We start from the raw sequence: 26382 nt of genomic DNA, 5'->3' as shown, positions 1-26382 counted from the left end.
ATTCACATTAAAATGTAATGAGCACGTATCCTCCTAACTACATGCAAAAAAAATACCACATCATTGACATGCCAGTCTCTCATCTCCCCATGTGATGCCACTTGTTGAGTGGAGAGCAGCTGATTAAAATGATTAGAGAGTTAGCTGTTTCCGTCCGCTGATTTTTTTTTTTTTTTTAATGAAATTTGTTATTCTAATGGAGCGAGTGTAACAAATTTAATCAGTCCCTTGGAATTAGCCTTTTATATGATTTTCTGTTGGGAGCGCAGGATTGAAATCTCGCTGCTCATTTAGTTCGGATGTGATCGACTACGTGCCAGTGAGGGCCCAGAGTCAGCAGAGTCCCAGGTATGTGTTTGGTCAAGTAAGTAAGAACAATGATTTTGAAGTACTGGTACTTCTCATGTGTGATTTAATTTTATTCTCCTCTGTAGTTCTACGTCACTACTTTTCCTAGACAAACATTGCACTTTTTATTTGTGTGTGTATCTAATTGACAACTAGAGTTATTTGTTACTTTTCAAATTAAGATTTTACAAACAAAGTTACAAACATAAGATGACCTTAAATAAATCTAACACATTTTTAATAGGTTATGCTCTCAAACGTGTACAAAAAGTTACAATTAGCTCCACCTCAATCAGCTTACCTTACCTCAGTAACATTAATCCAATCATATGATATAATTAACAAAATAATAGGCCAGGGCCATTCTGCTGCATAATGAGTGCTTTTATTTTTGTTACTTGGGTACATTTTGCTGATAATACTTCACTACTTGTGTAACACTGTAAGTGCATGACTTGTACTGGAATATTTATGTGGTTTTGGCGCTTTTATTTTGGTAAAGGATTTGAATACTTCCACCACCACTGATGATGAACCTCTTCCAGACATGAACCCGTTGGGTGGATTATTTGGCTCAAGTATTATGAAAAGCACGTCAGCAAACAAGCACACTCTAAATCGAAACAGTTTTGTGTCCTCGGTGGAGGAGTTACATAATAGAGAACGAAAAGGAGAAAACTGGCAATGAGATGTCCTCCAGTGTTTCAGCTGAAACATTTCTCGGGCCTTTCAAACAAATCTGCTCTTCTCTTTTTAACGTATTTTCTGAAGCAGTGTCATAAAGATAAAACGTTTAATCTTGATTGATACTTCAGCCAGACAACTGCTGGCGCAGTATTCGACTTTTGAACATGAACCCTCTGCCAGATTGTTCTCATAAAGGAGGGTTATAATTGCAAAGTGTGGTCTGTTTGAAGACATAGTTGGCTCCAACCCCCAAAACCCGGCCTGCTCCACCTCAGACAGGGTTGCTCAAACAAGTTTTAGACCCTTAACGCTACACAGTGGAGACAGACATGTGGGGGTCCACATTTGATCTTGGAGGATTTATATTACACCAGCTCTCACATGAACAATCCTTTGTACATCAAAATGAAGCCAACATGAGAACATGACCCCACTGAATGTACCAATAGAAATCCAATAAAGGAACGTTTGAGTTCTGAATGACAGATACAGTGAATTTCCTTATAATGTTTTTAAGAGCTTGTAGAATAATTTAAACATCAGATCACTCACACAGAAAATTCTTGTTCAGCTCAGAGTTTGACCCTCACAGATATTCAACATAGTAGCCGCTCTTTTCAAGCACAAGCTGGCCTTTTGTACTTTGGCACAAATCTTTGCTTTTGCCTGGATTCCATCAGAGTGAAGGCTGTGCTTGGATACTTTAGTCACAATTCAGATGTAATGAAGGAGCTGTATAAGTGTGGAGTCATACAATGTCACACTCACCAGTACTGGTGTGGTAACAAAAAGGCTGCAGCTGCCTCACATTGAATAGCTTGCACAGCAAAACGCAACGCTTGTGCAAGGACGCGGTTCTTGGCAACAGGTCTTTCGAGATTGTCCTCTTTTGAAATCATAGGGCCATAAAAAAAAAAAAAAAACGCCCCTGGTAGAAGCAAGCGGAGCAGTGACGCTTTGATAACGTTGTGTTGTTACATGTCCTGATTGTGTCGGAGTGCTGCAGGCGGCCGGATATGCCTCAGGAGTCTCCCCACCTGGAACTCATAACTCTTAATGGTCTGTCCTGGCAAGTACTTTGCTATTAAGGCATGGTTCTTGATAGTAAATAACAGAGCTGTTATGTTGTTGTCTGGCCTCTAAACAGTGAGATTCTGTCTCAGAGCAATAGCAGAGTTATATTTATCTAGTTGGTTTGGGGCTTTCTTTGACAGAAAACAACACATTATTGTATATTAAAACAGTACATGCTATACCCTCTGCACTCACCCTCAGGGGATTTGTCATCATTGTGTGTTGTATTGTAGTTTTCAGTAAGCCTGGTATATGTAAGTATTACAGGGATCCAATGTGTCTACAGAGCTATCACAAGGAGGCTATCACCAATACAATACAAAGCTGTTTGTGGCTAATTTTGTCTGAGTAGTGATTCTACATGGAGTCCATTATCATTTATCTATGAATTTATTTTTGAATTACAGAACGAAATAATAGTAATGTTTAATAATTATTCTTAATATATATAAGATGAGAGTTGTTTTCTGGAATCTGGAAAATGTAACAGGTGTCATATCTGTGGTTTCATCATTATGGAGAATCAGATTTACATTCAGAGAAACTTTATTGTCCATCACAAAATGTGGGAAATTTGATTTTACAGCTAATAAATAAGTAAAAAAAACAAACACTCACAGTAAGTAAAACAAACAAACAAACAAAAACACCAAGTAGAGAAACACACAGTTCTGTGACCTTTCTTGAACAGCAAGAGGAAACTTGTTACATACTGTATCATCATCAGAACAACATCTTAAAAGCACACGTCCTTGTAGGATGGAGGAAGAAAAAAAGGTTATTCTTCATTAAGCTGACCTTCTGTGAGAACATATAGCTATTCTTCAGAGATGCAGTTGCAGGACAGGGAGCACCCTACAGCCCCAGCCTGCAACAAAATAGTCACATGGCATTTACAGACAGACACACTCCCCTAATCAACCTACTTTCATATGTCTCACGGTCTTACATAACATGATTCCAATCACAGCTCAGGCACAGGGCCACTTTGCCCTCGGAGAACCCTTCCTCCCAGCGCTGACATGTCTTACCGTGACAGAGGGAGCACAGTGCAACCAAGCAACTTTTGTTTCTTTTGTTCTGTGTAGGTGTGCATAATTCCCTCTGGGAAAGTGATATTTTAATTAAACCATCATATGCTATTTTAGGGGATTATGCTTATTCACATTCTTATTAGGCGAGATGATTGATACTGCGGCCACATCTATGTGGTAAATAAGTAGCTGGAGCAAGCAGATAGTTAGCATAGCTTAGCATTAAGACTGGAAATGGGGGAAACAGCTAACCTTGTGCTGTGCATATTAAGCTCACTATTTAAAAGTGGCTAAGCTAAGTGGCTGTCCACAATGTAGCTTCATATTTACAACGCAGACATGAGAGTGTTATCAATTTTCTCATCTAACTTTTGATAAGAAAGTGAGCATATTTCCTACAATGGCAAATCAAATCATATAATCTCACCATTTCAGTGTTTATTGATTAACAATTACTGATAAGGCATCTTGTGTATATAAGACTTTGTTGTGAGTGTATGTGGAATTCTCCTTGGTTAGAATAACATGGAATGGAGACAGCTTTAAAAGCAAATCTTTGAAAGGAAGATTCATATTCAAAATATGCTGCATAGAAAGATATCAAAAGGGTGCAAAAACACTTCTATTAAATACAAATACAAACCAGAACAAAAGCATAACACATACAAGTCCTTAACTAATGTCCATATGTCACAGAAATGCTCTTCCCTGTGGTCCAAGTGAAAGCATGTGGAGCACTTCCCTCAGGAGAACAGCAGGACTTTCTGCAGCGTCCTTCTGAGCGGCACCATCTCCTCAGGCTTGCTGTCAGGAATCATATCAGCGCTCCTCTCTGCGCTCAGCCGGACGCCGGGCCTCTTCTCCCTGACAGCCTGCAGCCCCGTCTGAGTGATGTTCCTGCAAAAGTCCACCCTCACCTCCTCCAGGCCATCCCCGTGTGCCACCACGCCTTCCAGGCTGCAGTCGGTAATGCGGACGCAGTTCTCCAGGTGGAGGATGCGCAGCTTCCTGCAACTCTGCAGCACAGAGATCACGTCCTGGTCAGTGATGTGTCCACAGCCAGACAGGGTTAGCTCAAGGAGGTTGGGACACCTGTGGCACAGACAGTTACATTACTAACCAATGACAAATTTCTACACATGTGATGGAGTTCAACCAGTTTAAGACCTGTTCTGTCTCATCTTTACTCATCACGCCTTGGGACATAGAGTATAGGGCAGGATTAGTTTGTTTGGAGAAGGACTAAGCTTATGTAAGCAATTCTGTTTACAGTGTGTGCTTATTTTCAGGTGAACAACTCTTCAGGTCTCTTGAATAGAATCAGATAACAGAGGAGGACGTATAGATCAGGAGACCTGATCTGTGCCATATGTGAATGAGACATAAACAACAATGAAAGGCAGCAACAATATCTGCTTAATGATAGAGCACTTTAATACCTAGACCAGGCTATCTCTTCTTTACACTGTGTCCCACTGGGCTTATATGTTTCCGTCCTTTAACAAGCTTTTGTGAGCAAATGGACTACGTTGCAATTCACAGAACAATTACAGGATGTTTGATGAATTACAGCACGGTAAAAATATACTTTCTCATGCTTAATTCTTGCTGGAATTGCCTCTAAAAAATGAATGTGAATTGTTGCCGATGAAAAAAAATGCATGTGTTTGCTGCCATGTTTCCACCCAGTATCAGGAGTGCACTGCAACCTACTGGCAGGCTGGCAGTACAGAGCTGGCAGACAGACACTTCTGATGGCGACGGATAGGGGATGTCATTCACGTTCACTGATGCAGATTACATAAAGACTTACATAATCTTACCACTTTACCACATGTGAGCCAACAAATTCCAGTATTCCAGTTGCCTGCGAGACATGAGGGTGCTGCCCCAGTAACCTCTGAACATGGGATGGCGCAGTTCGATCCACGTGCCCCATTGCATTGTTGCATGGGGGCCAATGTGGGGTGACTGCACAGTATTGACATTAACCAAAATAAATAAATAAATGAATAAAAAGACGGAGGTAGAGCAGTGGAATGGCAAAGCTGGTGGCATTAAGAGGCTCTACAAAAAAACTACAGGCAATGTGCCTCTGCCTCAGCAGAGAAGGTACAGAGTGGAGCTAAACATGATAGGTATAAAAACTTCATCAACCTTTCTTACATAATCCACCCTCTCATGGTACCTCCCCTGACTTTGTGCAGATTCTTGTGTGTGTGTGTGTGTGTGTGTGTGTTGCTGCTGTTGTTGTGTTGTTGTTTTTTCCCCCACAAAAGCATACCTTGTCTTAATCTATCCTCATCAAACTCCCCTGCCTTAATTTCTCACACACACAAATGCACACTTGCATACGTACAGATTACAGATCTATCTATCTATCTATCTATCCTGTATGCCACAAATATGTCTGAAGTGTTTCCTTGTTTCCATTAAAGTTCGAGACATGATGTACACATTAAAACACACAACACAGAGGGCAGTCTGGCCTGAGCTGAGCACATGCAGAACACCATGCCGCTAACCTGTAATCATCTCTCTAATGACCTGTTTGGTTTCCTGATGGTTATTCTGTCTGGTCAAATTATCCAGTGAACTCTAAAAGGAGCTTAGACGTATATTTAACATTCCGCTCCTTTTCTGTCTGTTGAGTGGAGGGGGTGTCTTTGATACATGCTAAATAGTTTTTTGGGGAATCTTTTACTATCTAAAACTATTTTGTAAAGCAGCTGTCAACTGAAACTGTGCACACTTTGTAAGCAGGAGTCATAACTTACGCAGTCACTCAACATGCGCTCGCAATCATTTTGTAAGAAAAGGCATCAGTTTGTTCAAATGGTGCGTATCTTATCTTGGAATGAAACTGCTCAGAAATATTTAACCATAAAAGCCTCGTGCCAGAGCTTCTTGTGCCACCCACTGTGCAACCCACACTACATGGCATGCTTAGCATGTTAATTCATGTTGCATAATTCTAATACTCTGACCTCAAGATAACAAAATTAAATAACTGGGTAGTTGATAACTGATTTACTGTTGTCACCTGGTATTAGGTGATTACACTGGAAACTGCACTAGAAAGAGGCCTCACTGACAAGCCATGTTTTATAGTTTTTTCCATGAGGATAAAAAAAAGGAAAAAGAAGAGAGACATGAGCTTGGCGTCAGAGGTTGCGTGGAGTCTTATTCAGGAAGAGGCAGGCAGAGACAGACGCACATGTTCATTCCTCTAACAGCAACAAAGAGCCAATTGTAGGCTCCACCTGCCTGCGTAAATCTCCAGTCTGCAGCTGACTGGGAGGGTCTGTAGCCAAATCACTCTTTATCACCCCCACAGCTTCTCTGCGTCCCCTCCCACTTTGTCACGTGCGCTTGCTTTCTTCTCCCTCAGACTATTTGGGAGGGTTTATCAGTATGCAGTGAGTGTGCCTTGAGCCCTTTGAGATACAGGACCCAGACGAAGTAGGTGGGTCTTAGTTTTGACTGGTCTCGCAGCTCTCATGTCTCACGTCTCAAATTTCACAATACAGGAAATCCTCTCAGGGTCATACACTGAAGCCCCATGAGCCCACCTCTCCCCCCCCGACTCCTTCCCCTCCTCTACGTCCCCGGCCAGCTGCGGTGGCCAGGCTCCCTCACATCAACGGTTATTACTGGTTGCCTTGAAGAAATTATCCAGAGACCTCATTACGCCTCTCCATTACGCCTCTATTCCTGCATGCAGCCAGCCACGCACACAAGGCCAAAAGCCAATGAAGCTACGTTTCAGTGACCTATCAAATCCAACTGTCACATCATTCAATAAATATAATTTGATATCTGACCACAGTTATGTTAGTTAATAGAATCAGTCTTGTGTCCCACAGATGTGTCATTTTTCTTTTTCTACAGCCAGCTCCGGATACACCATCTGTTTCTAATGATTTTATTCCCTGCTGCCTACAGATAAACATGGCAGTTTCAGTAAGCCATGTGCCGCTAAATGAAAACTGTTTTGTTCCCTGTGGTGGGTGTGAATGACCTGAAAAAACCCAGAAACTGTGCGATAATGCTCCAAACACATCTGACCAAAAAAAATTTTTTTTTTTTTTCACCCAAGACAAAAATTTTAAAGTTCATGTGGAACACAAAACCTCAGGCTCCCGTCAAGTATTTTTGCATCACCTTGTGAAAAGCAGCTACATGGATGGACAAAATGACAGGAACAGCTTACAATATAGTGTAACCGCAAAAAACTTAAAGCCACTCGTTTTCAGTTTTAACTGAGGATGTGTTCGAATGATGTGTATTCAGCTCTGGGGTCACATTTAAGGTTGTGGTTTGTACTGTTGTCGACCTAGGGGTTGGGAACTTGACAACAGGTCACAAGCTGAATCTGAGGGGTTGTGAGAGAGCCAATAAGATTAAAGCAGAAAAAGCATGTTTGTCACTAAATGTTTTGCTCACTTTTTCTGACTTTTGAAAAAACCTTTTTCATGATTTACGGGATCATTTTACCTCTAAATGTTATTCAAATACAGCGAGGTAAATCACTCTTTTGTTGAAGTTGTTGCAACCTGTGGACGCAGGTTATGACAGGTCACAAACAGACATCACTTTGTTTAAGGGATCACAAGTCAAGGAGTCTGTAATATCTTTTTATCCACCCTCTGTTGGTCTATGTCCTTGTTGACCATTGTCCTTGTTTACCTTTGTTAGACGTCATTTAAAATACACAACAAAGAAGGGGAGAACCACACACAAACACTCACATGTGACAGACATGGGCCAGGAAAGTGCTGACCACGCTCTCATGTTTACTGCAGATGTCCTTCTGAAACGAGCTCTTTAGCCAGTCCTCGATGTTGCACACTTGCAGGACCCTGCTGGAGTACCAGCAAATGCTCAAGTAACGCAACGAGGGTCCCAGCACAAAGTTGTCCCTCCTCAGTTCACACGGGGAGCTGAAGTAGAGTAGATTCCAGAGGCGTGGGTCCAGGAAGACCTCACGCAACCGGCGACAGGTAAGGGACAAACTCCTCCTGCTGTCCTTGTCCAGGAAGGAGAAAAGGTGGAGGAGACATTCGCGGTTGAGCTGGATGAGTTGCATGGTGAGCCTTTCCGAGACAGAAAGAGGGGCCTCGTCCCTGAGGCTGCGATAGGCCTGCTGGTAGGCAGCAACAATGAGCCTGCAGCCTGTATTGTGTGGCCTAGATACATGATGCCTTCTCAGGCACACGCTGGAGGCCTGCACATATAAGGCCGTGGAGTGCAGGCTATTTTGGGAAGACAACTGCCGGTACGGTCAAAGATGGAAGTGTTTGAGCCATGCGCTCCCTTTCCATCTGTCATGGCTCTCAACAGGCGGCAGGCACAGGGCTGAGCCAGATGTTTACACTGTGTTGGCCTAGTGCTCAAATACAGATACACAAAGAGAAAAAGCTTCATTATTCAACGAAATACAATAGCAACTGTAATGAATACCTCCTTAGCTACAATGTGCAGGTGTTGAGACAAAATGTGTTTTGTATTATTGCTTCTTCCCTTTGATGCTTAACCTTCAGTGTGCAGAATGATGCATGAGCACAGCTTGACCCTAGAAGGCTGTTTTCACATTCATAATTTTTCAAAGAGGGAAAAAGAGAAGGTATAATTTTAAGAACTTTTAACAAGGTGGTTAAAGATTTTTGTGGAAAAAACATGTCAGGCATGAAATATTATCTACAGAAAGCTGTTGCCGTTTCAAGATATACTATAGGTTTTATAAAGGTAGTATTTACAGTAGGAGACACCTACTGTACTACATTAAATGAAAGCCTGACAACACAACTTGAATTACATGTTTCATGACCTCAGAGCTGTCGTCTATCATATTCAAATTAATTACAAAGCCTAATGATTTCAAACCTAAACCTGACAAGCCTTTCATGTGAGTGAAAGTCAGCAGGTAGGACTTTGCCTAAAGGAACACAGTGAACTATGACTCAGTATGTTTTTCTGAAATTGCTCAATTGGAGTTCTGAGGACACACTGTGATGGCAAAAGGAAAAATACCATTATATCGATGTCATCACTTTACGCTACATTACCGGTCATGTCCTGTTCTACTTGTTATCACCAATCTCTCGAAAAACGCAGGACACTGGGAAATGCCACAGTCGGGAGGCTGATTACAGTCTGTGCTGTGACTCACAGTGTCATAGCGTCCTTAACCAGACCTTTGATCTGACTATCACAAACACAATGCAATGTGAGCTCATTATTAGCAGCTGCGATCCAGCCTGCGAGAGAAAAGGAAAAAGGAGGGAGGAGGGGGGTGGGGGCTGGGGGTGGGGGTGGAGGAAGGCCACTTGTGTCATTAATGGGGACAGAGTAGCGAGCCCACAGCCACCTGTGAGCAGGCGAGGAAGAGCAGCTGTTCTTCAGCATACAGGAGCGCTTGTTCCTGCCTGAGCGAGAAGGCTGACTGGCTGGCACGTGTCCTGAGGGGAGCTCTTATGAGTGTGTGCATGTGTGTGTGTGAGTGTGTGTGAGTGGGAGGAGATGTTCGCTACAGGGAAGAAAAAAACAACAACAACAAAAAAAAAAACACTCTCTCTCCTCCAAGATCGTACTTTAACATATCAAAGGCTGTTTTTCATTAAAAACCATAATAGGGGTGACAGTTATATTGTATAACAGAACATAATGTTCCTTCTGATGTGCATGTGTCCATCTTACAAAATGAAATGACATCATACTCTAGGTGAACAGGTTAAGACATGTACTTCTACATTGTACTTCTAGTGTATATTAGTTTTCATAATTTTGCTATTAAAGCTTCTCTAGGAACATAAAAATGCATTAAAAAAGATAACATCCAGCAACATTGTATGCTGACTGGATCACAGGTAGACCATAAAAACTTTTTTTTGATTAAATTTGCTGGTCTTAAAGGCTGAAACAGCAGATTATTTTCATTATCTATGAGTCATTTGGTCTACATATTGCCAAAAAAGTGAAAAATGGACATAACGGAAGATTGAGGTCTTCAAATCACATTGTCTGACTGTCCAAAACCCAAAGATATCAGTTTACTACGTCAGACAACGAAGTGCAACAAAACCTCGCACTTGAAGCGCAAGACCCAATGTTTCTGCTTATAAAATGACTAATCAATTATCTGTCGCAGATTAATATTCTGTCAATCGACTATAACTGTGTCAACTCTGCTTAAACTGTTCACCCCTCTGTCCTGGAGTGTAATTTTTCTTCTTCTTAACACTGCAAACTTCTGTGAACACAAATCAGTTGTGTAGCAGCTCCAGTATCTTTCAACTAAAGTTCATAACTCTGTATCCTAGAGCTAAACTGAAAGAAGCTGAATCACAAATAAATTCCATCTGGATACAAAATCTAACATTCTTCTTTATGAGAACATCTGTGGTGGCATGATTCTAGTCTCCAATTATTCTGACTTCAATAATAGAAGCTTCTGCCAATTAAGTGACTGCTAAAAGAGGACAATAGCACCCAGTGGATAGAAAGATTTTGGCTGCTTAAAAGAGTAACAGTAGTAATGGTGGAGATAATTTACCTCATCCACCTCTTTTGTTGCCTGTTGTCTGTGAGAGGTTGTGTGATTGTGGTAATGGATTGGCTGGCTCACTAGAAAAGGAGTAGGTTCAGAAAAAGGTGAAATTTATGTTTTTCGATAAAAAGATTTTTAAAAAAGAACATCAAACCTTTGAAAAAAAACGATTCTCCTTTGTATTGTGTTATGTTCACTTTGCCCGATACATGTTTTAAAAGAGAATTTCATCTGGGCCTGTGTCTAAGCCCATTTCAGAGCAACATAATACATTAAAAAGATACTCCAGCACCGATACAGACAAACAAAACAATTTGAGAATGATCATTTCTTTCACATTGGTTCTGGTAAAGAGGTTAAAACAACTTTCTACAGCCCTAATGAGCACTTGTCAGTCAATAAATGCATTGCATTCTAAATCCTAAAATCTCCCCTAATATCTGAAAAAAAGAACTAAGTTCTCAAGAGGTGGAAAATATAAAATTAGAAACTTTAAAAACAATAGAGACTCCATATATTGTTACAGTGACACAGTGCCTTAACACAATGAATCTCATCAGTCTAGGATAAACATTGGACCAACTGAGGTTTTCCAAGGCTAAAGCTTTACTTCATTACTTTAAACGATCACCTTTGGAATCTATTAGATACGGAGAAGTCTACCTCAATTGAGGAATACAACATCGAGGAAATAAATGCAAAGTCATACTAAACAAAAAAATCAAGCAGCAAATTATACATGATGCTGTCATGCAGGTCATAAAAACAAAACAGTTGCACATATATTAAATGTGAAAATTAACTATTATAATCAAGCACTGTGAGAGTTGTGACTGAGGTGAAACCAAAATGGAGTGAGGAGCTGGTCTGAGGCAGTGAAGTCTGACAGAATCATTGTGAAACTGTTTGTATAGCTTGGCTAGCTTCCTCTGCTGCAGCCTTGTCTGAGGTATCCCTGCCTGCTGCGGCCTCTACTGAAGCTGTGTCAGCTTCGTGCAGTGCAGCCATGTCTTTGCCCATGTTTTCCAGGGTGGTGTTATCAGGGGCTTTCCCGTCCAAGGTAACCACCTGTGTAGCTGCTGCATCCATCAAAACACTATCTGTGGCTGCCGTGTCTGCTGCAACCTTGTCCAGAGAAACTGCTTCTGAAGAATCACTGTTCATGGCTGCTGTGTCCACAGCTGGTTTGTTTGTGGCTGTGCTGTTTGTGGCATTCTTGTCCAAGGCCACCTCACCTGTCCTCTCCACATAGAAGAGGATGTAGGCCTTGGCCTTCCTCACTGTATCCTCATTGGTCAGAGTTACCGTGCTGTCGTTGAAGTGGTACCAGCGGCCATCATGGCTGCCATATGCTGTGTAATGCCCTGATCCAACCCTGAGAACACAGACACATGCATCAGGCCCTGCTCTCTGGCCACTTACAAGACTTCATTTACTGCTGCTGAGGTGAAAGGGGCATGTTCAGCTTCGCAGCACAGCAGCAGTGCAACATTGCCACTCAGAGGCCAAAGGTAAAACAGCAGCACTTGCTCCTGGCACATCTAAACGCATTTTCAAGGACTCTCAGCCTAATGCCTTTCAGCATTTAGTGGCTTCATACATTTTTAAACTGCAGCTGTCCACAAGGCCTTTCAACAAAACTGGATCTGAATTGTTTTTAATAATGATGCCTAACTGCGGTAGGCAGAGCTGGCCAGCAGATGATAATGTATAGACTTATGGTTCAGTGATGATTTTTTTTTTCTTTTAAGTGGGGATGCAGCTGTTCATTTTGCTACCATGGTGACAAAAGCACATCTAGCACATGTCTGACAAGATGCTGCTGCTCGAGGCTGCTCTAAGTGCTTGTTAAAACAGCAAATTATAATTTAACTGATGAAACTTGAACCCAGAAGCAATGAATATCAATTATAACTTGTCCTATGTGTGGTTAAACTAAGATACTTCCTTGAGAAGCAAATTTCACAATTACGATAATGATTTTTTAAAAGCCTTTTCATGTCATCCTACATAATAAGCACTGAAATAAATCCTAAGATCAAGCCTGAAAGGTATGAGGCTACTCACCCAGAGCCATGATGGACTACGACAGCAACAAGGTCATACAGACAACTCCCTGGTAATGAGTTCTCTGGCTGCAAACATAAAAGGGAAAGATGAGAATTTCCTCCCTGGACACCCAGTTCTTCCCACACCATTGTGCCCCAAAGATTTACAGCTGAATGTAGACAGACAGCTTGGCAATACAAGCCAGAGGTCTCACCTTCATACTGCTAGACACATTAAAGTCAGACATTTTTCACAATTCCAAAAAAGGTGGGTGGTAACAGAGACAGCTTAACAGAGGAAACAGGATGAGAGGCTTCTCAAAAATGATACATCTTAACTTATAAGGACAACAACAAAAAAAGAATATTTTGAAGGGAAATTCCAGTTTTTCCTTTGTACCCATTGCCAAGGCTGCCAGCTAAGAGATTTACAATAGCGCCCCCTGGAGTTACTAAACATTCAGACACTTCAGGGGGTGAACACTTAACTCGTCTTTGACACAGCATTTGATCTAAGCACATTACATTTCATGCATTTGCTCAACTGTAGTTAACATTGAGTACAGCCCTACTGCTTTCCTGAACACTAAACCGATGCTCTTTGGCAAAAAATGAAACACAAGGCTCCATCAGCTGCAAGTGCCCTGCATCGTCCTGAAAACAAGTGCAGACCTTCTTCCTACGTGGCAGGGTGGTGATCTGCCACCAGATGATGTCATTAATAAATGATAAACATACTACAGTTGGTACTGCAACAAAACAGGCCTGTCTGTTACTGTTAATAAGTCATTTAAAAGATGTATTTCTTTTATACATTTTAAACATCTAAAGCATCAGTGTGGACACAATGTAATTTTAGAGCAGTCGTCATTATTTTCCAGATGTTGTGTCTCTCTGGTCAGACAAAGTCCAACTGTGATCTCTCTCCAAGATGTGTGTGTGTGTGTTTTTTCTTTTTGGATATAAATCCATCATCAGCTGACCATGAAAGGGGGAAATTCAGTTTGACTAAATCACCAGTTTGGCAAAGGAACTATTGTAATTTGTGCGTAAAGAAACCTCCCATAATATCTACATTTCAAATAGTCTATTCTTGATGTTGTCTGCGGCTGCTCTGTTTGGACCCAACTTACAATACAGTCATTACAGCTTACCATACTTTTTCACATCTTTTACCAAAGTCAGCTGCCTGGCATTTTGCTTACAATTTTTCCATAGTGTGACTACTGCCCCTTTTTAAAGTTACCAAACTATACCCATTCATTACAAAAGGTTTAAATTTGGCACGAGTGTGCTAGGTTCTCGTGGTACTCTGATGGTCACTACAAGTACGACTGAGGTAAGACCAAAAGAAATTCCCACAATGACCACTTTGGCAAACTTGTTTTTCTCTTCTTTCCACAACAGTGGACAAAGAGAAAGGCAAGGATGGCTTATTAATATAAGTATTATTTATTTTGAATACTATGGTACAGATGCAGCCAGTGTTTCTGGAGTCCACAGAGCTGCAGCTAATTTTAACAGAACCCTGAGGTAAATGGGTACAGTTGGCCTGTCACCTTTTGTGCTCCTTACTTTGGCATTAGTGTGGCTTTGATGAATGACTGTTGACTTTTACGAATTAAGCTGCAGCAGTTTCATTTTTATAAATGTATTATTTGTTGTTTTCATAATTTTCACTTCACAGAATGTATACTATTCTTTGAAAAAACTCTTTGAAATCCCGTGATCACCATCTCTGAGCTCACCTCAAGTAAGTATCCCCTCATGTCCAGGCTTTTCAGTGGAAATTCCACGTAGGTATCAACCTTGTTTCTCAAAAAGGCTGTCCAGTGGAACCTTTTTAGATGCAGACACAAAACCTACAATTGGAAATAAAACCTCCAGTCACACCAAAATTACACTATTCTCCCCACCACTTTACTTTCATAGAATAATCAGTCAAATGAGTGAATTGTAATAAATTAATTGAGAATTTCTGTCCCCTACCCTTGGCAGCTTCTGGATCCAGAACTTCTTTGTGGATTTCTGTCGCTTTTTACATTTATGGCAATAGTACAGCTCTGTTTCATCAAGTTCTTCCAGGTCAGTGAAGCTACGCAAGCAGTCTAAAAAAAACCCAAGCAAACACAAGAAGCTGTCATTAAGCAGTTCACAAATAGAAACTAATCCCCCCCCCCCAAAAAAAAAAAAAAAAAAAAAAACAACATTTGAGAAACTTACCACGTAAGGTGCATGTCGGCCCTGGTTCCTGGTCCTTACTTCTCTTTTGTCTGAACTGGCTGGGAATGTCCAAAGACAGGTCTGTGGGTGAAAAAGAAAGATGTCATTCATCATCAGGCTGCATCATGCTTTATTTATGAAAGTGACTGGATTTACATTCTTTTATTTGCTTTGTGATAGAAAATAATACTAATGGCGGGAAGCTTACAGCAGGAATGGCTTTGCTAGATGAGAAAACTACTGAAAAGGAGAAAAATATGGTTTTATGTTGTATGAGATTATTCACCAACAAAGGTTTTCTTACCAAGAAATGGATCAAACTTCCGAGATTCTGTCCCACATATCAGGCAGTTTACTTCATTCTGAAGAATGCCACCAAAAATTGATGTGACAACACTGGCAGTCCCATTTCTGTGAAGTATCAGAAAACAAACAATAAACTTGTGATTTTCTGCATGTGGACCATGTGTTTACTATCTAGAAAACCGCATTTTATGAAGTTGTACTCATGTAAAAAGTAACTCATTGGTGACTGTGATCATTACAACTCCTAAAAAGTTAAAACTAGACTGCTTTTGGAACAACAAAACGAAAACAAACACTTTCGTGAGCAAAGTCATGGCTGATTGACAACATGTCTACTACAGTGCTAAATGTGTCTACTTTGTCACTATAAATTCAGCTGGAAAACAACAGAGAAACGAAAACACTTCCGTAAACTGGCAAAAACAAAATAATTGTGAGGTTAGATGGACTTACATGCAGCATTTGCCCTCTGCTGTGGAGAGTCTGACCCCATCCTGAGGTGAGACTGGGAGAGACGCCCCGTTGCGACCGTACTGGAGCTCCCTGTGGAGGTGGTCCAACAGGTAACGCATGAACTCATGGGCGTCCTGCTGCTGATAACCCCTGGACACACAAACACAGCTTTCAATGACACTACTGTAATAACTCACAACAGAATGTTCCAGTCTTAGGTGCATATTGCATATTTGACTGAATACTAACTATGTAATATGCTACGCTAAGGTACACAGACAGAAAACAACTGAAAAAGAAACAGTTTATTGCTCAATTTTACGAGCTTCATTCCGGCAAAATGAATGTTACTGCATACCTGAAACTTGGCATGATTTTCCATATGGCATAAAATAAGGAGTCTGGGCTGAAGGCAGTCTGGTTCCCTTGCCACAGGGAGCACAGGGTTTTCCTGAACTCCTCCACCAAAGACCTGTTCAACATAAAGCATCCCTGTTACCACGCATCACGGCCTAAAGCATATCTAATATTCTTCTGAGTTGAGAAAATGTATCAAAACACCCACAAAAAATCTGTGTCTGCAATATAAAATACTGTATTTTTTATTTTTCTTGCTATTCATTGTATAATGCTACTTCTATACCATTTTGTATATACACTCTGAAGCTTACTTGTTGTTAGGAGCCTAATAATTAAGAAAAGGTTTCTGAGAGGGCTGTCTTCTTCTACAATCACTCAAAAGTAAAAATTTGTCCATTTTAAACTTGAAATTAATTTCAGATCAATGCACTTAGCCCATAAATCCTCCCCCCTCCAGAAGAGGACCTTACACACTGTTGTCCCCTTGGCTGCGGGTGTGGTACATCCTTCTTCCTGCTGTCTTACCACTGCGTAGAGCCACTGCAGGCAACTCCTTGAAATAACAGCTGAACTGCTCGATGTTGCTGTCAAAGAAACAATGACATATTTGATACCTGAACAACCATTATCAACTGAGTAAACAGGCTAAGATCTAGGTTAGCTATAAATTATTATTAGTTATGTAGCTGAAGTTGTAAATTAACATAGCAAACAACAACCTTCTTAAAAACAACACAGCCATACTTCTCAACTTGCTACTCAAATTATAAGAAATTGTAGCTTCCAACCAACAGATAAACATGGCATCCTGAAGCATCTTCAAGTCACTGCACTTTCAACTGCTTTACTACAACGGCTGTATCCAACCACGTTTTCAGAAATCCAGATTGAAACTTGTTCAGCAGTTCAGTTCTACCATTCACCTATTTCTTATTTATGTGTTATTAGCTCCTTTATATTCTATTTTTTAAATCTATTTTTAATGCCTTTTTTATTTGTACATTGTGCAGTGAATTACTAGAAATACTGTATTATTCATGGACTCCCTTCAGTCCAGGACAGTCAAAGGCACAGTAATGGATCAGCTGCCCACAGGCTTGTCCACCTGTCCCACTCTTTAGATGTCTGTTTGTCTAGACATTCTGGATCTCTCTATCAACTGTAGCGTACATTTAAGTATATCGGAGGGTTTTTTTTATGACTGCACAGATAGCAGGACTGAATAATAGATAAACAATTTAAGTTAAGTCTTGATCACAAAGATTTTATCTCCCTATGGTGATGTTCAATTTCAGACTTTTTAGAGAAGAATAGGTTTCTAATACTTAAATAAATACTAAAATAAATTAGTAAATTTTCTCTATCTATGCAAGATGATCTATGGCATGCATTGGCAAATGATCAGTAGTAATATCAGATGTACGTTGTGTACAAAGCAAACGTACAAACATATTAGTATAATCCTTTATAGTACCAGCCAAATGTGTATTAGCTGGAAAATCTGGCCTTTAACCGTGTCTTGTTTCCAAGCAGCAAGTGTAATCCCCCTGACTGTGCCCCAGACTGTATTAATAAGGGATGACTGGTTGTGGGGCCCTGGGTCTACAGGGGCAGAGCTACTGAGCCAGGCTGCAAACCCAGTTTACCACCCACATACCTCTTCCTCAGTGCAGAGCCTTACCTGAGGGATTGCAGAATGGCATTCATGAAGCATGTGTTGCCCAAGTTCCGCAGGCCTGTAGCACCTAAAGCTGCCCCATCCTGACAGAGACAAGTGACATACATGAATATACATATATATGTATTTTAAATGGTTTAGGGGAAAAAACAAAAACCAGCACAAAAAGCAGCTTTGCTTCTTCTTACAAAAGAAAACAATCTGAATATTTTCAGGGCACTTACGCTGTCTTTTAACAATTTGTTGTCTGGAGCTGGACTTTCCTGAAGTTTTCTTTTCCTCTGTCTGTCACCCATCAGTGCTGAGCTGGGAAAGGGAAAAAACTTGACTAGACATTGATCTTGTATGGAGTGTATTGTGAAACATCACATAAGGCAGATTTTTTTTGGCAGATACGTCTCAATTTAAATCAAAACTAATATGCCATTTCAATTACTGTTATTTATATAATTCGGCAAGTACCAAAGTAAAAATAAGACAAAAAAATATGCATATTTAAAGACTTAATTCTCGAGATTGTACTTACTTTTCTAAACTCTGAAGATGTTCCCTCACCTTCTGCACCTGCCCAAGTTTGGTGTCATTGACGACAAATTCATCACATCTGTAACTATAAAGGGCACATTAGACAAGACACATACATGTTCAAAAAAACATTAAACTTACTGACTACTATCAAAACCCTGCATAAGAAACACTGTAATCATCAATATATCTGTTTTGTGTTTCACTGTGGCAGCACGTAGCCACATGAACCACAGGTGTGTGTGTGTGTGTGTGTGTGTGTGTGGCTGGAGGGATTTTCATCAAACACTTGAATATAGTTTAGAAGATTTGGATCTCTGTGTTTTGCTTGGAAATAACATGTGATTTATTCTGTGGCATGTACCCAGAAGAATGTTGGAGCACTTGCAAAGTAACAGATCAATCTTTGATAAATAAATTAAGTTAAAAGTTAAAGTTAAAAACCATTTGGTTCCCATTACTGTAGAGTAACAATCCTTAGACTGTTAAAAGTTTTAATGACTGTACTCTTGCAGGCCCCCATGGTGAGTCACCGATGGTAGACATAGATAGGTTGGTTGTGAAGGACACTCACCAAAATACACTGTAGTTGCTGCAGTCCATGCAGACAGAGTGATGGGATTTCTCTTTCTCCTGTTTATCACCCTTCCTTTGACTGATGCCAAGGACTTGACTGTCTTCATAGTGCTTCTTCGCATGTCCATTGACATATCTAGATAAGGAGAGATTTTAGAACACAACCATCAACAGTTATTGACCAGACTTATGCTAAAGTTGCACTGTTTGTGTCTCTCATGTATTGTCACTACATTCAAGGCACAGAGCTAAGTATCTGTTTGTCTGAAGGAAAAATCACTGATGATCTTCAGAAAACCCAGAAGGCTGTTTAAAAACACTTCCTGATGATTTGACTGTATTAACAGAATCCTCAAATAACCATCTGAATAAAAACATAATCTGACTGCTGCATAATAAAATAAATATTTAACCCATTTCCCAAGTTCAGACTCAAAGACCCATCTACACTACTTTGTGTTTATAGTTTTTTTACGCTGTACAAAACCAAGCAAGGAGATATGTCATTCCTGTCTACTGTCTTTAGCAAATAAGTTCCAAATTGGAAAACCTTTACTGTGTAATGTAAAGAATATTCATCTCTGTGCACAGTAGTACTTACTGAAAAACACTGTTCTGGGTTTTTCAGAGTCCATCAAGGACAAAAATGGATGCTTACCTCTGTGATTTGAGTGAAAGGACTATTCACAAAAAGCAGCAACTGGGCCTAGCCAGGCCTATCCTAATACAGTTGCAGCTCTAGGAGAATACTTTAGCCAAATACTTAACATATATTTTGTTAACCTCAGGTTTTGAGAGCCATATTTATACACAGCCATCTCACTGACCACTGAGTGAGTTGTGCAGACTACAAACCTTAATTTACGTATTGCAGCCCTTACGTGATTGTATAATTGACTTGCTGTTTCCAAAGTCAAAATGATCACCAAAAGCAATGGGATTGAGACACACCACGAATGTATTAAGCTACTTAAGTTACTGGTGTGGTATGTTTGCCACTCTTGAGTGCAGCTTTTGTTGCCAACAAAACAACAGACACCAACTCACCTTCCACAATGGACCATCAGACAGGTAAGGCAAATCCATGGACTTTTATTTGATCTGCAAACTGGAGAGAAAAGATGGAGTTGTCTTTAATGTAAAGTCTATAGTTTAATGAAGTGTTCTGATTTGTATTTGAATGGGACATTCTCTCATTTGTCACAGAGATCTTGTGAATTATGATGTGCCCTTGTGATAGCTGCTGTGCTTGTAGCCACAGTATCTATCGAAGTGTCACAAACGTGTGTGTGTCATTCGCCTGACCAGACCAGAAGCTGGGATCCAAAACATTACACAGACAGCTGTAATTGTATGTTTACATTAACGCTGATTTTAGCGCTGACATTACACGAAAGGGCGGCGAACACTTCTCTTACCGTTGCAACACCAGGAGGACGGGGTACCGTTAGGGAACCTGGAGGGATCGAAAGCGCAGCTCACGTTTGAGTTCAGATGAGGGCACTCCATCAGTTTACAGCGGTGGATAAGTCAGCTAACGTTATCCAGCACTACAACACCAGCGCTACAGGGAACAAGGCAGCTAACAATAGGTAGCTAATTAACCTAAACTAGCTAGCTAACGTTAGCTGACCAACTACTTCTGTTCGCGGACGCACGTTTTCCTGTCTTTGCTAACGCTAACACGTTTGGTGGCTAGATTTCCTGCATAATTTCAGAGTACAGCAGTTTACTGAAAAAAAGGGGTAGGCTAATGCTGTTTTCCCCCCGACATGATGTAAAATAAAACAGTAACGTTTTCTTTAGTGTATGAGGTACAAGATAACTGCTGGCGTTTGTCACAAACAAATGGAAATAACTTGAGGAAGTGACGTAGTGTCTGCCGGCTCGGCCGTTTGCCAAATAGAAAACAAAGATGAAAAAGCTTCTGGTAGTAACATTAGACTACTTCCTGCTTCGCTTACACTTCCCCGGTCGCACAGAGATACTGTAGGTGCTTCAAAATTGGGTCTGCAATCTTGTATCTATTGTATTCATTCCTACTGGCACTTGATATTTAAACAAAGTCAGCCATATTGTGAGGCTTGTTTGTTTGACAGTCGCTCGGTGACACGCATTCGTAGTTTTGTTTATGCGGTGAATCATCTTTAACAAGGTGATTTTGATATTTTAAAACTTGAATATAATTTGTTACTATTCATGTCAAAATTAGAAAATGAAGGCAAATTGGAAGTACTTTCCCCATTAACTTTTATTAACAGTCTAAAAGATTTAATAAAAGGACACCTTACACCTGTCTATGTTTTTAACAGAGATGTGTTGTTGTCTTACTGATAACAAATATTCACCTGATAACAAGTAACCTTCTCAGTAGATATAAACCTGAGTCTTCCACTCATATTTTTGATAACTTAGTAAAATAGGTTGTAAAAGAGATTTTTAATTACATCATTGAGGTGGGGGATCTGACATCAAGATGAACACCAGGAATATAATATTAAACAACTTAACTTTGAAAAAACAAATCTACCAAATACAAAGCATGAGCACAGACTTTTAAAGATATTACAGTCGTGCATTTTAAGATAAATGTGAGTAAATGTGAACTTAAAAGCCTTAAAGTAAAGATTCACAAATGCTGAGCAGGAAAACCTAATAACATGGAGTGTGCAATGGACATCTCAATACAAAAGAGCTGGACAAAAACAGCTCTAAATATATGTGTTGGGGTTTTGAATTGGCACATGCATTCAGAGAACTTAAGACAGTTTTCAGCAAATAGTAGAGCCAGGTGATGATGCAGTTATATTTTGGAAACACTGAAATGATTACAAACTTACACAGTTAAAAACATTTCAGGCAACTGTACACAAAAGGATGAGTATCCAAACTTAAAATGATGTAGTTCTGCTCCTGAACCTGAATGTTTGTCTAAAACGCTGACTTTTTCTCATGGAAGTTTTCCCAAAACACTGTCTGAGTGGTAGGTGTGTTGATTTTAGGGCTACAATTAATTGAATTAATAATTAATACACAAACTATTTTTGTGATTATTTCTGACATGTCAAAAACATATAGGAATTCACAATTTCCCGGGTCCCAAATTCAAATTGTTTGTTTTGTCGAACCAACAGTGCAAAACAAAAAATACTCACTTTTCAATCAAATAAGACCAAAAAAAAGCAGAAGCAAATTGTTGTCATTTTTGCTTAAAAATGAATTAAGTGATTAATTAATTATCAAAATGGTTATTGATTCTGTTGATAAATTAATTGACACTTTGACTAAACAGATTTATTCTGGATTACTGAATCAAAGCATTGGATAAAGCTCCTAGCAAAAAAATACAACCTAAGAAACATCACTTTGCACACGTAGCTGAGGTGAAACAAAATAGAAAATGGAACAAAGTTGTTATGGTTATTACATATGTCAGTAAAAAAAAAAAAAAAAATCTAAGTTGAACTTAAATGTAATAATCAGTTGATATGTTTGGCATCAAGGCTGGTAGAGTTACAGCATAAAAATCAAGCTGGTAAAAACTCCACGTTGCCATCGAGGTGGCAGGATTATCTATTCCATTTCAATCCCCTGCTCCCGAAGAGGTACATCAGACTTGGGGCCTTTACTTTTCCCTGGTGCCTTCTTCTTGGATCTCTTTTTCCTAAAGAAGTACAATAAATGAGAAGATAATTAAAGGAGAGAAGCCATTAACTGTGAGTAAATGCTATTGTTTTTTTAGCTGTAGTGTGTCATAATTATTCATGTAAGTGTAAAGACAAAGAAAAATTGTCTTACTTTGACTGAACAGTCAGGACAATCACAGTTATGAGGATAGCGGCAACAATGACAGCCAGCAAAACTCCACAGATGATAGCTGTAAAAGAGAACAACAGTGTAACATGTACATAGATTAGATTCTCAATAATAAATAGACTATACAACATTTTATGCAGATTGTTGAACCCACTTAGAACCTGATGTATAATGTGTGAAAGCAGTTTGGATTAAAGCAAACCTGTTTACATTGTCACTTTTAAAATAAGACATAATTCAAAGTATATCATAAATCAAGCTTCTCTTGGCTTTTAGTTCAATATTAGACTGAATTCTCTGTGTGTCTACTCACCAATAGGGGTGTCTGGCTCCTCCTCCTCCCCTTCATCACCATCATCTTAGAACCAAAACAGTCAACTTGTTAGAAAACGTTTCTGATAGTATCAGTCCTGAGTTATTAGTTTTAAAATATGCACTGACATATTAACATATACAATTATCAGTGTGCCCGTTCCTATCGAGTGCCGCCTGTATGATTTTACTGTCACTGTACACCGGCCCTTGCGGCCCCATCGACCAACCCAGCCCACGGGGAATTTTCCTGGTTCTCCCCATTAGCCAGTCCAGGCCTAAGAGAGAGGTTTGTGCTCACCGTGGATGCCGGAACATGTGGTATTGCAGCTGTTGTAGTCGAAAAATCTGTTTCCATTTCCGAAGCAACCAGTCCAGAGGAACTTTTTGCACTTGTCATGAACAGAATCGTAATAGAACCTCAATTGGGTAAGACTACATCCACCATTGGCCTTTTTGAAGTGGCAAGCTTGAGTTTCTGTGAAGAGAAAACCATCAGTAGTCACAGCAGTGGCTGCACATAAGAAACACAAATGTGATTGACTACTAAACTGTCTGACTATCAAAACAATCAGAGTATTATAAGATTAAAGCTCTGTTAAGCAGGCTGTAAAAGCTTCAGGTGCGTTCATTCACACTTGTCTGTCAAAAGTAGTCCTGCTCTTTCACCACTTGGTGGCGTATGACTAATACTCAATTTGACGGATTGTGTCTCTCCTATAGTCTTTGAAGAAATATTTAACCAAAAATACTGATATCATGTAGGTTTCTGCAGTCATTATTAACATGTTCCTCTTAAAGCATAACACCAGGATCTCTGCCTAAAGTCTGGTTGAGGCAAATGACTCCAGAAGGCCTCTCTCTCTCTCTTTCTCTCTCAGTTATAATCAAGGATGCTTGATGATGACTACCTTATTAGCCAGTTCATGTTCCAAAGTCCTGCCACAGCCAGGAAGAAGTATGTATGTTTTTTTAGTCTGGATTTATCCACTTTTAGGGCGGCCTTTGAAGTTCCAGTAGACATTTTTGCATATTTAAAACTGAGAATTATTGGTTAAATAACATAACTTACTGCATTAGACCTCTGTAACTATAAATACAAAATCATCTTACCATCCATGGGGTACTTCTTCTCTGCATTGGCGGAACAGTTTCTTATGCACTCTCTTTCATTTACAAAACGGTTGGCATTCCCTCCCTGGCCGTGGTAAAAGAAGGGGCTGCACTGGTCTTTGACAGGATCATAATACAAAGAGAAGAGGAACAATGGGCCTTCACCTGCATCGGGGGTCATGTTGCAGAAATCTGTTGGATGATAAAAAATAAAGTGCAAGTTAGATACGTTTTATTTGCAGAAAGTCTACAGCAATGCTTTGGTTTTCAAGCAATTAATATACACTGTTCACTGTAGCTGAGAGGTACTGTTGGCTGAGAGTAAGCTGGTGAGATGACCATTGCACAGTTACTGTACAATATGTGCTTCAGTACAAATCATCAACAGATACCACTGATCACATAACTAATGTTTAACTAACCTCATCACCAGAGACCCACTCCCTTCTTTTATGACAGCAATAAAAAGTGTCTTTATGGTCATTTTCAGTTGTCCCACCGTTTATACATTTCACTGAAGGGAAGTGCTTTCAAATGACTCTTTTACCCAAAACACACTTGGTTTTGGAGGGAAACTAAGTGACCATTCTGCATGGATTCTGTACATTTTCAATAATTTTACAGTTGTGAGGTGAGGAGAAGGAGCTGGTTGACATACTCTCAGCTCATCATACTCACAACAGCTCTGTCAGCTCAGACAGAAATAATCTAAGTGCTTAAATGTTTGGAATTACAGAGGAAAGAAACTGTCCAGTCAGCTTAGTGCAGTCGTTAGCAGTGTGTAAATAACATTTCCAGGAGAGTAAATGGAGAGTACATGTCATCTTTTCTTTTTTTGGTTACTAAAGACAATCATTGTTGGCTTCAGCTGCGAGTTACAACATGAACATAAAGTCAGTAAAAAGGTAAAATATAATTATATCCCGCTGAGAGGTGCAATCTAGATTTGTACAAGGGACCAAAACTATTTTTTCTATCAATTCTTTTGCTTTCTTATTAAACCAAATGATTTTCTACCCTTATTTAGTCCCTGTTAGATCCCCATATGACAGAAAAACGGAGAGCTCAAAGCGCCAATATAACCGCCATGTTGCTCTGAAAGGGCTGACGGTGAAGTTTCATGTCCTTGATTCAGTTTCACTGAAACTAAGACATAATATGTAAGTGAAAGACATTGATCAATAATAGACAAAATATGTAAACCACAATATCTTTACAACTATTAAGAAGCAGCGATGCACAAGGCCCAAGACGAGCCTTTGTGCTGATTGCCTGGCCTGCTCTGAAAAGTAAAACCTTGGGTCTATAAACTTATTTTTGGTTATGTTTTTAAATTAAGAGTAATTTAAGAAACATTTTTAAAAATATACCTGGAGCAGCTGAAATACTGAGGTGGAATGCAGCAAAAACCATCCCCCAAAACAGCAGGTGCTTCATCTTGCTGCTTGTCTTTGTGCTGTCTTTCCTGAAGTGAGTGACGGTTGTAAACTACAGTGGGAGTGGGTTGTCAGAACTGACCTTTGGACGGTCATTTCCCTAATGGTGACACCTTCAATCGAAACAAATGCTAACAGCAAATACAGACATCATCCTGTTTTTATTACCTTATTGTAGGCAGGTTCCAGTTTCTTACACTGGTGCACAGCGAGATGCAACAAGCTCCATATATGGCACCTAATATGAAATAGTGTGTTGTAATGTTGCTATTGTTGAGTGTTACTTTTGAAACATAGCGGGTCTATATATTTATTCTCACTTAGTGCACAGTTTTCTGAGCCTCATTCAGGGAACATACTGTAAAGGCTCCAAGTAAACATGACACCTGCTACACAGCAGCAACAACTGAGGACTGAGGGATAGCTCAGTATATAGAAGAGCAGTGACCTTAGTTTATGTTTTTGTCATTTTATGGAACATGTTGAGACCCATATGCATCATAACTGAGATTACCAGAAGCAAAAATGACTGCAAATGCAACTCAACCTTTTGCAGGGGGCTTGTATTTTTAGTAAATTCAAATCCACCTGTCATAGAGTTACCTCTGGGAGTTACTGAATCCTCATATTTTGTCATTTGGATGAAATATTCACTTCGTCTTCCTGTTCTCACAGTGTAAGACTTTGAGCTTTGATGTCTGATCATCCTCATCATGAGCCTAGGTAAAAGAAACTGATTTCATAAAGAATTTTTAATGACATTACATAGATAGATAGAAGATAGATAGAAAGTTGCAGAGGCTCAAACATGGTAGAAATGCAAGTTTTTTTTTTGTTTTTTTTT

General features: G+C 39.8%; 3 protein-coding genes across 3 annotated transcripts; all 3 read right to left on the bottom strand.

Annotated features, from left to right (window-relative positions):
- Nucleotides 1-2637: 2637 nt before the first annotated feature.
- fbxl22 (F-box and leucine-rich repeat protein 22) lies at nt 2638-9139 on the bottom strand. The gene is made up of 2 exons (XM_018680918.2): nt 7895-9139; nt 2638-4235 (listed from the first exon to the last, which is right to left on the bottom strand). The coding sequence occupies exons 1-2, from the start codon at nt 8230-8232 to the stop codon at nt 3887-3889; spliced, it is 687 nt and encodes a 228-aa protein (XP_018536434.1). The 5' UTR covers nt 8233-9139; the 3' UTR covers nt 2638-3886.
- A 1714-nt stretch (nt 9140-10853) lies between these two features.
- On the bottom strand, nt 10854-20781 carry usp3 (ubiquitin specific peptidase 3). The gene is made up of 15 exons (XM_018680893.2): nt 20280-20781; nt 19909-19969; nt 18860-18997; nt 18287-18370; nt 17985-18066; nt 17764-17843; nt 16553-16666; nt 16081-16194; nt 15723-15872; nt 15268-15374; nt 14964-15044; nt 14730-14848; nt 14489-14602; nt 12760-12827; nt 10854-12067 (listed from the first exon to the last, which is right to left on the bottom strand). Exons 1-15 carry the CDS (start codon nt 20368-20370, stop codon nt 11584-11586), a joined length of 1887 nt encoding a protein of 628 aa, XP_018536409.1. The 5' UTR covers nt 20371-20781; the 3' UTR covers nt 10854-11583.
- A 313-nt stretch (nt 20782-21094) lies between these two features.
- si:dkeyp-73b11.8 (BPTI/Kunitz domain-containing protein) lies at nt 21095-25597 on the bottom strand. The gene is made up of 6 exons (XM_018680906.2): nt 25473-25597; nt 24103-24294; nt 23291-23467; nt 22991-23035; nt 22660-22738; nt 21095-22525 (listed from the first exon to the last, which is right to left on the bottom strand). The coding sequence occupies exons 1-6, from the start codon at nt 25537-25539 to the stop codon at nt 22435-22437; spliced, it is 651 nt and encodes a 216-aa protein (XP_018536422.1). The 5' UTR covers nt 25540-25597; the 3' UTR covers nt 21095-22434.
- Nucleotides 25598-26382: the final 785 nt, after the last annotated feature.

The sequence above is a fragment of the Lates calcarifer genome, linkage group LG10, assembly GCF_001640805.2.
Source record: "Lates calcarifer isolate ASB-BC8 linkage group LG10, TLL_Latcal_v3, whole genome shotgun sequence".
In the NCBI taxonomy this organism is placed as follows: Eukaryota; Metazoa; Chordata; class Actinopteri; family Centropomidae; genus Lates; species Lates calcarifer.
The sequence above is the reverse complement of the archived record's forward strand: the minus strand, read 5'-3'. Positions and strand labels throughout refer to the sequence as shown.